Raw genomic sequence first — 14,750 nt, 5'->3', positions numbered from 1 at the left:
GGTTGTTCCACATAGCAAGCAATTTACAACAAAGTACAGATGAAGATTAACAGACCTTGAGACAAGAGATCTAAATAAACCACTTAGCGGGCAGAAAGGCCAAGTCAAGCCCTTGAGCTTGTGCTGACTTTTACAGATATTTTAATAACTTTATCATTATATAATTTGCCATCTGATATGTTCAGAGAGATGCACTAATGGAGTGAGAGTGGCCACAACAGTGCGGTCATCCCCTGAGACTTCATAAAACAACCACGTTCGTTCCCCTCGTATAACTGGCAACGCCAAGAAATGCATCCCTAGTCACATTATGTCTTCCTCCCTTTTTATCTCAAGATGTTCCTTTAAAACTACAGAAGCAGCCCTTCTAATGAGGGATCTGCACATTGGATGTGCTCTGGGTCTTGGGTCTGGCCTTGGAATGACTCAGGTTGAACACTTACAGATGCAGGGTAAAGAGGACTCCTTCCTAAGCAGAAACCAGTGGCTTCCAGAGCTAGGGGAACTTTGGGTGAGGTGCTGACACTCGAGGTGGAACTGACCCACAGACCTTCCCTGATGACCCTCTGCTCCTATGATACCAGTGGAGTCACTCCCAAACCCCAGAGCTGAAAGACCCAAGTGCATCCTCGTTGTACTCCCAGAAGAACCTGGCTGGTCACTACAGTGGCCCAAGCCTTGTTAAACAGAACTGATTATATTGATTTATGGAGCCTCAATTCAGTGACCCAATTCAGACTGCATGGAAGAACCAAGATGGTGGGGTGACACAGGCACCATTCCAGTTCCTACGGTGTTTCCAAGCTCAGGTCTCATGCCACCCAGGAGCTGTAGGTGACATGAGATGCAGATTCCTTCTGTCCAGTCCATGCTGATTCCCTCTGGGAGGAAATGCAGGGAGTTTCATCTCTAAGAAGAGGAACTGCAGTTCCATGGGGGCGGGGAGTTAAGTGGGATGATAAGCTCTGGAGATCAGAATTGGAAGATGACTTTCCAAATCCTGCAACTCTATTTGGAAAGTTCTAAACCCTAAACATGACATGAAGGTGGTATGAAATAATGATAATGATGGTGCCTGGAACTGTGGCAGTTCAGCCTCCATCTGGAGAAGGCTCTCCTGTCCCTGGCTCATCTAGGCACTTAATGACATGGCCCATGCTTTCTCTTGAAAATGCTTATATATTTTTAAACAGAAAATGTTTTTTTCATGCTACTCAGGAGAGCTGGGATGGGCTAAAACTAAACCTCAAGACTTTTCATAAACAGAAATCAACTGGGTACGAAGTGGTACACTCCTTATTTTCTCCCCCGTCAATTCTCAGGAGTGCACAGAGAGGCAACACACACACACCACTGACCAACGTTTGTTTTGGGGGTGAGCTCTATACATCTTTTAAAATTACTATTTTGTCTTATTTACTGTGGATGGTAACTGAATCTCTAACATCGAAATGTATAATGTTCTGCCAGAAAGAGATTATAGAAGAAAAGTCTATGGAAAGAAACTAGGTTTGTCAGGGAAGATTTTATTTGCAGGCCTTTTGCAATCCTGTATCTTCAATCTCCATAACAACTGGCTGTTCAACTGCACAGGAGGCAGATGTTTCATAATGAAAAGAAAAAAGAAAAAAGTAGGGCTGAGGCTTTGAAAGGGAAATGTGAATATATGGTTCACATAGGCACAGAAGCCACTGTTGGTGTGGAGGCAGGGAAACCCTTTGCCTCACTCCATGTCCCCTGAAAGTCAGGCTGGGGCGCTCTGAGGGAAATAAGGAAAGACAGAAGCAGTTGTAGTCCCCCAGCACAATTTAAATCCTAAATGCTGGATTTGAAAGAGTCTGAAAATGACAAATAATAATGCAAACGAGTAAAACCAACTCAGTTTGCAGAACTAGGTCTGTCAGAGCCATTTTTCATAGCTGACAGACTGTTTGTTCTTCTTTTGGCACAAACTTTTGCTAAACTTCGATATGACTTCATGGCTACCATCAAAATTTCTTTGATAAATATCCCAGTTTGAAAGACTGTCGTCAGGTGATTTGTAAATTTGGGATAATGAGATATACAAAGTAAACCACTATTCCTTTGAAACAGATGTCTGGCAATGATGCTTTGCAATAAAGCCATTTGTTAAAAAGGCAGCTTGTTTCAAAACAACAGTGTTATGTCCAGCTTTGTCCAGGAGGTCATATTCTTGAGCCCATCCCAGCTGGCTGGCTTTGGTCTTCCTGTCCTTCTCTGGTCCTCTGCTTATTGATATTTATACTGCCATGGCTTTGGGGGACTAGAGTGAGAGGCACCCAGGTTGCCTGTCTTCCTGTCTTGCATTACTTCCGAGATCAGGGAAAATCTCCCTTTCTCTACCACTATTGGGGTCTGTGTTTCCATTTGTATAGGTGTTCCAGAAAATACTGAGAAATCTTACCTTATCTAGGAAAAAAGAGAAAAGAAATCCCATGTTCTCCTGGCTGGGAAATGAAGGTGCACAGCACTAACCCCCAAATGGTGGACGGAGATGCTAGTAGTGGTAGGACGTGAACCGGGTGTGTAGGCACAAGTCCTCGTGTTCCCATTCACCTGTCCTCCTATCTGTTATGGGGGATGGACATGCACAAGCTATATGTGGACAAACCTGAATGCCACTGGCCAATGACCTGATGACCTTGGTATGTGAGTTGAATGGTGCCCCGTAAAAAGAGGTGCATGTTCTGACCTTCAGAACTGTGAATGGGATCTTATTTGGAAAAAGTTTTTTTTAAATATTTTTTTAGTTGTTGATGGACCTTTATTTTATTTGCTTATTTCTATGTGGTCCTGGGAACTGAACCCAGTGCCTCACCTATATGAGGCAAGCGCTCTACCGCTGAGCTACAAGTCCAGCCCCTGGATATAATTACATAAAAGACCTTGAGGCCACCAAGGACTGGGTGGGCGGGGCCTAAATCCAATGACATGTGTCCTTATAAGAAACAGAGGAATAGATGAGATAGAGGAGAATGCCGAATAAAGAGGGAAGAAGAGACTGGAGGGACACAGTCATAAACCAAGGGATTCTGGAGCCACCAAAGCCGGAGAAGAGGCAGGAAGATCCTCCCCTACAGCCTGCAGAGGGAGCTTCATCCTGCCAACACCTTGATGGTGGACTTCTGGCTCCAATTGTGAGAGAACATATTCCTATGGTTTTAGCCCCGAAATTGTGGCACTTCATCATAGCAGTATCAGAAAACCAAAAAGCTTGGTATTGTTTGTCAATGCCAATTGTGACGTGGCCCTTCCTGAGTGTTAACTCTGGGCTGGCTCTAACATCCACTGCCTTATGGTTCACTGTCACTATACCAACTGCAAGGATAGCTATATAATTCCCACGTGTCAGATGGGAAACTGAGGCTTTAAGGGGTTAAGTATCTTGCCAAAAGTCCTGTAGCACATGTTGTGGAGGCCAGATTGGGAAGACCAGTTTAGGGGGATTGCCTCTTGGATCTTCCTTCTTAGCCTATGCTCTGCTATCTTCTAACCATATTGTTAGCATCAATATCATATAAGTGCACCGACTTATAGCTTTGTTAAAACAAAGCTTCTTCCCCCCAAAATCTTTTAATGCACTGTGTGCACCGGCCTCTAGGTTCACAAGCATCAAGGAAACTTTTGGAACCTATGCAGCCAATAAGAATAATTTATCATTAAGATCAAGTCCTAAAGTGAAATCTTTTCCCCTTCTAATTAGAAAAGATGCCCACAAGGTACCAACATGCTCCTGAGAAAGTGGCTTGACCATTCTGAATGATACCCATGGAAACATTTGGTCTGCAAAGGAAGCCTGCTAAAATGTGGGTTTTGATTCCTAGGGTGCTGGGAAGTCACAGATTGGCAAGCCCCTGTGAAAGGCTGGCTTATTAACTACTTAGCTATAAGTACCTAGCTGTAAATATGTCGCAGCACTGGAATGTCTGTTCGGAGACTGCTGGGTTGGTCCCTGTGCCTATCTATAATGGCAGAAGGTAGCACATCAGAGAAGGCACAAAAGGTCTGGCCACTCTAAGCTTCATGAAGCAACCCCAAGGAGTGACTAGCCAGCAAGGATGTCAGCCACCTGGCACAGGTGGGTCAGGACGCAGGGCCAGCCGGCTCCTTCTCCTCCACTCCTCTCTCCAGTTGTCCATGGCCACAGTGCAGTTCCTTACTTTTACCTTCCCACACTTTCCTTAAACTTCTGGTTTGTGTTGCACCCGCCAAGAATATAGAATAGGAACCGCGTTCCAGTGCCTGCCTTGAGGAGCTTCTCATTCCACTAACCTGCCTGCTGGTGAGGGGGCAGGGGGTGGCTGCCCCTCACGCCCAAAGGGGTTCTTTGTTCAGTACTCATCCCTCTAGGTTTCCCTTCCTCTCTCCTTCCCTCTCTTCCTTTCCTTTTTCATTTTTTCTCTCTCTTTCCTCCCTCCCTCCTGCTGGCCTCCTGCAGCCCCCTTCCTCCCTTCCTCTTGTTTATGGGAACACCATACTCAGGCTGGCTTTTCAGGTACGATTCTGGTGCTATGATCTTTAGGTTCTCAAACACTACATCTAGGTAAGAGGGGTTTTTCTTTTTTTTCTTTTTTTAATGAAATCTTGCATTTTCACGTTACAACAGGTCTTACAAGTTGGTTTCTAGCACTGAATTTTACTGTATGATCATGAAATGATCATTATAGATTTCCATATGAGAGTCTCTGGTTGCATCTAATTTGATTGTAGTATATAATTCCAAGGTAAACAAAGTCCCCCTCACTTTGTTTTCAAACTTCTAGAATTGCTAGAAAAGAAAAAAAGGGGGGGATGGGAAGGAGGGAAGGAGAGGGGGGTGGGTAATGCTCTGCAGCTGGTGTGTCCTCCATGTCTGGAAGGGGGTCTTCATGTCATTTTCTGGAGCTTTCTGGGCAAGAAGCCCCCAGGCCCCTTATCTCCTCCTCTGGCATTGTTCCCTGGAGGCAGGGGTTACCTCTGCTCCCTACAGGAGGGTGGAAAAGTCTGCCCACACGGAGAGAATCAGACTGACACGAGGAACCCAGCACAACTGAGGAGCAAGGCCGATTCAGTACCTCAAAGAATTTCACACACGGTGGCAAGAGAAGACAATCTACTTAAAGTAACATTAACTTTGGGGGAAGATAAACATCAATACTAAAAACCAGGAGATGATCTGTGAAGACAGAGCCCTCTTGGCCATATGGAACTCTCCAGTGGAGGTACCCACTCTCCTCAGGCTGATCAGATGTTTCCTGGTTTGGTTCCATTGGACCCTACAAGAAAGGCTCACCCCTAGGAAGGCAGTTGCCCCATCAAAGGAAACACAGAGTAGCTGGGGAGCCCTCTTCCTGCCCACGCATCCCCATTCATGCATGCTCAGAGATTCATTATTCTGAGTTGTCTTTTCTCCCCATCTTATAAACAAATGTATACAGCTGGGCACGGTAGCACACACCTGTAATGCCAGCAGGTGGGGAGGCTGAGACGAGGATTGAAAGTTCAAAGTCAGGCTCAGCAACTTAGCAAGACCCTGTCTCAAAATTAAAAAAAAAATAAAAGAACTGATAATGTGCCTCAGTGATTAAGCACCCTTGGGTTCAATCCCCAACCCCTAATTTTTTTTTTTAAAAAAAGTACAAATGTACCAAAAGGGGACAGTTTAGAAAGGCACCAATCAGAGAGCCCAGAGTCATCATTAAGATCAACACTGAGTCATAACAGAATGCATTCAGTCAGGACAGCTCCGTGAGCGGCTAGCCAACACCTCTCCCATGTCTCTCCTTTTCAACACTGGTCAGACCTGTCTGCCCTTGATCCAAGAGTACAACTTGGGAGCGACTTCCAGCCCACCTGCGCTAGCTTCATGAACTGCCAGGAAGGTCTGTGTTTGAGTCCAGTCCAAGCCAGGGAGCTTGGAGACAGTGGGCACGTTCGGCTTCTCTATTAACCGTGTGAGACGGCCGTGAGCATAGAACATGGGAGACAAAAGGTCTGACCCGTGCCACGTCACAAGTAGGCCAAGGAAAGCCAGCAAGATGCTCAGAGTAACCAGTGGGCGCAGTGACAGCAACACCGGCCTCTTAGTTCAGCTGAGTTTGACAATTTTCTACAGCAGCTAATGTCCCTGTATCCTCATCTCCCCAGGAAGGAGGAAGCTACACCACCTTCAATGCGGTTCCCCAGATTTGGTCAATCAGAGTTAAATTCTTAAAATTACTCACTTGGGTTGCCCCAAGCCATCTCCAACTGGGAGGTGAGACCAAACAGCTCTCTAGAATCTAACCCTGTCCCCTGGGTTAAAAGGAATATGTGAATTCTGAATCACAACCATGGAAGTTCATGCTCGCATCTCGACTTGCATAACCATGAAGCCATGCAAAAGGCTTTCTCTTCAATTTTAAGACCTGGCAAAATAGGAAGTTGAAATTAACCTCAGCCCTTTTATAGTTAAAACCTCAACAAATAAATAGTGGTTTGGTGGCATGGTAACCTGCCCCCCTCTCCATCTGCACCCTGCTTCTGATCATTCCAGATGTCTATTTTGAGTGATTCTGAAGCCCATCTGATTCTAGATAAATAGAGGTGCTATTCTGTATCAGTGACTTCCTGCTGACAGAGGGGCTGGCTTAAGCCTCCCCCCCAGCCTCTCTATGAACCTTGGTGATCCCCAAGTCCCCAGGTACAGACATGGCTCTCTGTAAAGCTGAAAAACATTCACACAGCACCACAGAAGGGCTGCCCTGCCCACTTCTGGGATATTTTTCTTAAAACTACTGCTGCCATTTCAAAGAGTGATTTCTTAAAGTATCGTCTTAATATGGACACTCTAGGCTAATCCTGGAAATCAGCCTTTTTCTCTTGTTGAGAACAAAGTGAAAAAAGACTGGTGAAAGAGACTTGCATATCATCCCTGTTAATTTTTTTTTTTTTTTTTTTTGGTACTGGGGATTGAATCCAGGGCCTTGTGCATGCAAGGCAAGCACTCTACCAACCGACTTATTCTCCCAGCCCATCCCTGCTAACTTCTAATTTCCAGAAAAAAAGCTTAAGGGGCTACTCAGAATGCAACTGCATAACAGCATTTTCTTACAGGAAATATGGGGGGGGAAGGAAGCGGGAGACAGAGGAGGGGAGGAGAGAGAGATTGAGAGAGTGTAAGGGAGAAAGAGAGAGGAAAAGTAGTTTTAAAGAAAATATCTTGCTCACTCATTTCTAAGATGCTGTTCCTTCCATTTTACAAGTGAAGTATTTATTGCATATCAGATTCATATTTTGGAGAGAAAGAACACCAGCAATATAGTTAACACATTCTTTAGAGTAGCAACCAAGCCCCTAGGGTACTCTAAAAGCAAGTTATGATTGCTTAGATGTTGCAGAAGTAAAAAGTTTTTAAAAGGAACAAAAGGGGTGATACTTGGCGCTAAGCACACAGTACTCCAAAGAGCTACAGGATGCCTATGGAAGGCCAGGCCTCTGGCCCAGAGCCCAAGAGCGGCCGCCTGCAGAGGACAAAGAACCCAACCTGCCAACTTCCCATCCCCCTCTTTTTTCCTTTTTTCTTGGCAAAGAGTCATATCTGATGAAAAGAGAAATCAGATTACATTTGCTCCTCACCAAAACTGTCCAAAATAAAGCAGACCCAAGGTGAAATTTTCAATTTGCCCCACTATGGTTGAATTCTCTTAAAAATGCTTAATATTTTTCATTCAGAAGTCTGTCCTACAGTCAGCAAATCCCTTTATCAACATGGTAGTTCAAATGGTCACAGAAACGAAGAACGTTTAACACAGTTTTAACCCTTTGATCTTACACACAAATTGAAAGATGACTTACATTAATTTAAATGATCCTAAACAAGATAAAATAATCTCCTGGATATTTTCAAGATAAAAAAATCTTCAATTTTTCATTGAAATAAAACTTGCCCCAAGTCCATCACTCTAACATATATACCAGCTGCTCTCATTTGCCACACATTCATGCACTGTGGAATCTTTTAAAATCAGTGTGCATATTTTGAATAACTATATATGATTATTAAGCATAAGGAGACTAATGATTTCATGGGACTGCTTCCTAAATACACTTACAATGAGATCGCAGATGAGAAAGAGCCTCCAGACCTCAAGCTTTAGGTTTCTATTTGTATACAAAAGGGCTACCTACAGATAGGTCACTCAGTACCATGTGCACAGTTCATCTTATGGGGAGATTTCTTTGGGAACTTTCCACTCAAATAAAAGCACCTCCCTCCGGAGCCTCACTGTGAGAATGAATGGCCTGGGCTTTCCATAATGCTCAGTAGAAGATGTGGGCACGCCTTGCAAGAGCCCTGCGTGTGTTAGCCCTAAAAGAAAGCAGTTGGCCTAATAAAGACATGCTGCCTGCGCCCCTCACAACACAACCCACATGCAGAAAATGCCTGGGGAAGCTAACGTCTCCAAGGAACTGCTGTGTACCCTGCTGGCTACCTGCCCTTCTCCAGATGTGTTGTTTATCTTTTCCTTTGAGTTGAACAAAGCTGCTTCTTTGAGAAGGGAATCTTACTGTGACCATATTAAATACAGCTGTGTCTGCATGGCACAGAGAAAATGACTGCATTTCAGATATTTGAAATGGTACCATGGAGCAAGCTATCATTGACATCAGTGGTTCTCCGATGTAAGCACTGTGTTCTCTAATTTGGCACAGTGGGTTTTATGCAATTATTGCATTTTATAGTAGTTTTGCGATTGCTCACTGGCCCCTTGGGGTGGGGGGACTTGTGTTCTTTATTGCTTTGCAAATATTATGCTTGATATAATGGCACCCATACATTTCTACTACTTCTTAATATTTTTAAAAATAACATATATTAGATACAAACCCATAAATACTTTACATGCATCAAGAACTTGAAATATCCCCACCTCACCTTGCTAGACATGCATGTGTATGTGGGTGGTTGTGTGTGATGTATCTTCAAGCCTAAAGAGTAGGTAAGAAAATAGCACAACCAAAGCTCTTTAAAAAATTCCAGATTGCATATATGTGTACACACTCAGACACACTCACACACACACAGAGTTGGTCCTCTGTATCTGTCAGTTCTGTATCTAAGGATTCAATCAACCACAGATTTTAAATATTTTCTTAAAAACTGCATCTACACTGAACATGTAGAGAGTTTTTTCTTGTCATAATCCCCCCAAAATACTATTACAACTAGTTATTTAGCATTTACATTAGCTACTACAAGTAGTCTAGAGGTAGCTTAAAGTATATGGGAAAATATGTGTAGGTGATATGCAAATATTAAGCCACTTTATATAAGGGACTTGAACACCCATGGATTTCGGCATCTGCATTGGGTCCTGGACCCTATCGCCCATAGATACTGAGAGACACTGTGTGCCCATGTGTGTGTATCTCCTTATCTCCTCTGCAGCCTAAGCAGCACGGCTTCTCAATCTGCACATCCCGCGGCAATGCAGACCTGACTCAGTGGGCGGAGTGGCCAGGGACTGCATTTCTAACCAGCTCCCAGGTGCTGCTGCTGGCTCAAGGGGCTCCCTTTAAGCATCCAGAACAAGCCACCCTGGTCTGGGTGGGTGGGGGAGACGCGCCCCACCTGGTACTTACCCTGCATCTGGCTCTGAGGCTGAGGGTTAAAGGCAGTGGAGTGGTTCAAGGAGGCCCGAGGGTTGGGCGTGGGGGCTGGGTGGTGCGGGCTGACCCTCATGGCCGTGCGCCGCAGCTGCTCCAGTTCACTGAGCCGCTCGGAAAAGGACAAGCTCCCAGGCTTGGTCTGATCATCTAGTTTCTGACGATGTCCTATTGTGGGGAGCGGGTGGGAGACAGAGAGGGAGATGGGGAAGGAGGGAGGGAAGAGATAAGAAAATGTATCGTGGAATTTCTAAAACGGGGGCTTTTCTCGTCTTTCCCCTCCCTCTTCCCTCACCCCCAACGTGGACTTGCTGGACATCTGCCCAGTGGGAATTTGGCTGCTTGTGGGAATTTGGGGCCACTGTCCCTATTGCAGACCAGGACCTCTTTCATCATACTGGCCACTAGTGCTCCTTCAGTCTGGGCCTGGTCCTCACCCCCCCCCACCCCCCACTCAGCTCCTACCTCAGCTGGGCAGGATGAACGCAGGAGGACACAGGAAGTGGCCATGGCAGTGGCAGTCGGGCAGGAAGCTGGGTTACCTGTTGGCACTCTGCCATGGCTGTGGGCTAACTGTGGTGGCCAGGAAAGGTGCCCTCCCGCGGCACCAGGTTGCCCCTCCCTACTGCAAACCCAAGTACCCTCAGGCCTAAGCAGCAGCCGAGCTGGCCCTGGAGGCCCCCAGCATGCCCCTTCCAACAGGAAACGGGGTGTGGCCACGAACCACTGCCCTGGAGGTCAGATTTCCTGTCATAGGTGCGCCTCCAGGGGCCATCCCTCGGCCCCCCCTCCCTCTCCAGGCAGGCGCCTCGGGGTTATTCTTTCTTCCCCGAAGCCCACTCCCTGGGTTCACTCCTATGAGGGGGTCGACAGGAAGGTGTGACCTGGTCCTCGTCCAGTACTCCTGCCAGCCCAGGACCTCTGGAGCGCAGAGCGAGCAGCCAGCGAACTTGGGGAGCTTCCCCAGGCTGGTTCAGGGATCTAAAGTGGGAGGGTGGGCCTTCGGTGTCTCTGTGGACAGTCGGTGTCACTGTCACCAGGAACAGCCAGCAGAGGGGCTCACATGGGGTGTACCAGGAGGACTGGGCCTCCAGTTTTCTCTCTTAAATTCCCAACAAAATGTCATTAAAGGAGAGATGGCAGAGCTGAGGTTCCCATGTAGGGATGCGGCCCCACTGGGCCTTGGCAATTCATTCCTCTTTCAAAGAAGATGCCCTCTGACCCCCTCCTCACCCTTGAGGTTTGTTTGGATAAAGAGTCCTTGATCGATTTCACAAAAAAATCCCAGCATCAAAACAGCCAGCTTGCTGCCCCCAGAAAGCGCTCCTTCCATACCCTGTCCTAACCCTAAAGTAGAAAGAGAATCCTTGACTGCACGCCCCCCAGCCCCGGGTAGGGGTGCCACCTGGAGCAGCACATTTTCTCCTAGTTCCCCATCACTACAATATAAAATTAAATTGTATAACTCATGTTATGGTTCCCAATCTCCGCGGCCTGCCGGTTCTTCCTGCTTCGGGGCCCCTTGGCACGGTTGACACTGTCTCAAATTCCGCACCAGAAAAAAGGCCCACTATATTGCAGTGATTTTATCATTAACAAGACCTGTTTGGCTCCAAAAGGAGGAAAAATACTTAAGCATAATATTTGTGTAGTTCAAATGCAACGCTCCCTCTTTTCATGTGTCACCCAGGCAAATCTGGACTCTGATTCAGTGCTCCAGCCCACAACACTCGAGTCAAACGCAAACACCCTGAGTCACGCAGGCTCGGCCGGCTCACATGTGAGAGGCCTCTTACAGGCTGAGTATTTTAAGCACCAGGTCTGTGGACAAAAGGGGCCAGGTCCCGGAGCAACCGCCATCATCCCTTTCCCTCAGAAGTACAAAAACGTCCTTTTCTAGAACATTCTATTTCCATCACGGTGTAATTCAGTGTCCCTGAATGGAGTCCTCCTGGTTCCTTCCTCCTCTTAGGACTGACCCTCACTTCCTGATCACACTGAAAAATCTGAAGGTTTCCTTGCGGAAAAACCCACAATTCCAACTCAAAAACCTTTAAAAGCATAATTTAGCCCTTTAAATGCCTCCTGAAGTTTGATGCCTGGTATTAGGAGTCAAGGAAAGAAAATGGCAGGAAGCATGATTCTGGAGTGTTCTACGGCCTCAGAAAGAATGCTGGTTGGCAAGGGCTTCCAGCAGGCTCTGTCTACATTTCAACCTCACATGCCTTGGGCACCCAGTGGCATTTTTGAAGAACACTGTGTGAAGGACAGTGGGTGACCCAGGGAATGATGAGTACAGGACAGTCCCGAACGCACGGCTTCGAGTGCGGTGGCCTCTTCGGCCAACCTTTGAAGAAACCTATCAGTGTGTCTGCCTTAGCAAACCTGGGGACAGGTGCCACCGAGAAACTAAACAGGAATAAGTCATTTCAAGTGGCCACTGTGGCCCGACGCTACAGGAGGTTGGGATTTTTATTAGTCCCCTCTTATTACCCTACGCTCTAAAAAATGTTTTAACATGTGAACCATTTCTGTACCAGCTGACACCTGCCAAAACTGTAGTCATTTGCAGAGATTAACTGATGGCCGCCTGCTTTAGCAGGAATGTTCAGGCATAGCTCTCAGAGAAAACAATTCTGCACTCTAAGCTATTCCCTAAGCCCTGAGAGTCTTGGGGCTGAGTTTAATGCCAGAGGATTGGGGAAGAGTTCATTCCACACTCTCCCCACGTGTGTTCTGGGAGCAGGGAGGAGCAGTGCTGCCTCTGGGGGGAACTTGACCCCCAAGCTCACAATAGCATTAGAGAGAGGCAGCTGAGGGCACAGGGAAAAGTACACATCATTATGTCCAAGGTGTGGTCCAGATGCGCTCAGGAGCTAGAGCCCAGGAACACCTAATTCTTCTTTTCTGAAACCCCCAGGCATTGTGTGCCAAATAAGCAATATTTTGCATGAAATATAGGAGCTTCCGATATAAACTTTCAGACTGGGGAAAATGGATGCTTTATGTCTTCAGTTTCCTGTACTTGTGTGCTATTAAAACGTCAATTTGCCCCCTGAATTTTAAATAGAGGAGTATGGAAAATGTCCACTATGAAATTCACTTTTCTGCTTCCTTAGTGAGGGCGGGACTTTGGAGGGCAACAGGGAATTCAACACAGGACCAACCCCCTGGGAGAATTACGATACAGCCCTAAACATATGCACGTTGGCAACCTGGCTTTTGGAGCGTGTTGAAAGTCAGGCTGCTGACTTGAAACCGTGGCTACCCCAAGACTTCACGCTGGGACATCTCACTAACTCTTAAACAGAGTTGAAAAGTACCCTGAATTATTTCATTATCATTTTTACATTTGTGAAAAAAAGTATTGATTGGAATTTCATTATATATGCAGAGTCACAAAAAGAATGAAAAAGTATAATAAAAATGAGTGAACGCCATTTGCTAAATTTTACTTCATTACAAACACATTCCTGTAGTTTCCTGGGATGGCTGCTCATGAGGGTATCGCTAAATGTTATAATATTTTATGACAGATAATGAGACCAGCTTTCATTTTTCTCGTAGACTGAGAAGGCATGCGTGTCTCATTGATAACTGAAGTGGATTTTTCAACACACCATTGTGATCTGTGGTGGTAAGTGAAATGTAGTAGATTATCTTCTATCAGAAAAAAACAATATGGCTAAATTGCTAACTTTTCTTGGCAAAAGTTAGGCAAAAGTGTATAAGGCATTTTCCAGGAATCAATAAACTTGTTTGTCCATGTTTCTGACGTGGGCTTACTACTTTTCTTGACAGCAGAAAAACTAGGAAGGTGTGTACACAAATCACCAGCATGATGAGCAGTTGGGAAAAATCTATGTGAAATGATAACACTAAAGAGATCTCTGTGTGCTCACGAGTGTGTGTACAAAGTTGCAGGTCTCCTGAAAGAACAGATGGACTTCATACTCTTCATTTTAAAAGGACACTTACATTTCAATAGATGTTTGCCGATGAACCTGACTCTAGATTTAAAAACATGGAATTTTTCCTTTATCACTGCAGTTATATGACTGGGGAGAAGAAACTGATCCATGTAGAGACAGCTCACCTTGCCTGTGCAACAGTTTAAACTCTAGGCTTCAGGGCCATTGGGGTTTTCAAGTGACAGTACTGAATCTGAATGTAATCCCTCACTCTTGCAAGTGAGATGTTACCCTGCCTGACAGCAAACCCAGCCTTCTTCCAGCTTGTGTAATTTGGGAAACTTTGTCCAATACTATATATCATTTACATATTACACATACAATATATAATGCAACAAAACGCATGTAGTGATATATAATATGTTTATTACAATATCCTATATATTACATATCCTATTATATATTACATATGTATGTTTATTACCCAATGTTCTATAAATGTAGACAGCCTCACTTCTCATATAGTGAAGCTAACAGAACAGCACAATGTGGTTGTATGGCAAAACAGGAAAAAGGCCAAGAAATCTATCACATTTTTATACGCGGGAAACAAAGTTCAGAGAGGTTATGCCATTTAATCCACCTCACACAGCCAGTTAGAGGAAGAGCACAGGCCTAAAAGACATGTCGCTCAATACCCTCAACATACACACTCACACTTGATGCTCCTAGAAACAGAAGTTTCTGTGGATCCAAAGTGAATCGAGATGAGCAGCACACAATGCTACTTAGATCTAGATGGCAGGGGTCTGGGCCCTTCAACTTCTGCCCTCCCCATCTGTATGATCTCACTTGCCAGCTTGGTTTGCAGGTATAATTAGGAGAGCCAGAGCTGGGGTTCACGGTGGCAGTGTGTCAGCATGCTTGAAGCAGGCGCTGCAATACCTGGAGATGCCAGCTTGGCAGGTCTGGAGTATTCGGGGGCCTGAGAATCAGCATTTCTAGTAAGATCCCAGGTGCTGCTGCTGCTGCTGCTGCCAAGCAGGGCACCTAGAAGCATGAGCTAGAGGGAGGGGCGGCTCCAACTGCGAGAGCTTCCCCAGTGCCTGTCTCTGACCTGCTTCTAATTGGCTGTGTGCTGGGAAATAAAAGGCCAATAGCATTCATCTCTCAGGATCCTCAGGGGAATGG

At 45.7% G+C, this 14,750-nt stretch overlaps 1 protein-coding gene across 7 annotated transcripts in view; it reads right to left on the bottom strand.

Annotated features, from left to right (window-relative positions):
• Runx1 (RUNX family transcription factor 1) overlaps positions 1 to 14,750 on the bottom strand; it is a 226,898-nt gene that overhangs the window by 32,316 nt on the left and 179,832 nt on the right. For 5 of the 7 annotated variants that reach the window (XM_027929366.2, XM_027929367.2, XM_071615068.1 and 2 more), the window contains one exon: positions 9,625 to 9,816. The exons of the other annotated variants lie outside the window; for them this stretch is intronic. In XM_027929366.2, coding sequence (XP_027785167.1) covers positions 9,625 to 9,816 — 192 coding nt within the window. The remainder of the gene's footprint in view (positions 1 to 9,624; positions 9,817 to 14,750) is intronic. 7 annotated transcript variants of the gene reach the window in all.

This window comes from Marmota flaviventris, chromosome 8, assembly GCF_047511675.1.
Source record: "Marmota flaviventris isolate mMarFla1 chromosome 8, mMarFla1.hap1, whole genome shotgun sequence".
Taxonomy (NCBI): Eukaryota; Metazoa; Chordata; class Mammalia; order Rodentia; family Sciuridae; genus Marmota; species Marmota flaviventris.
Note: the sequence above shows the minus strand (reverse complement) of the source record. Positions and strands in the feature narration are given on the sequence as shown.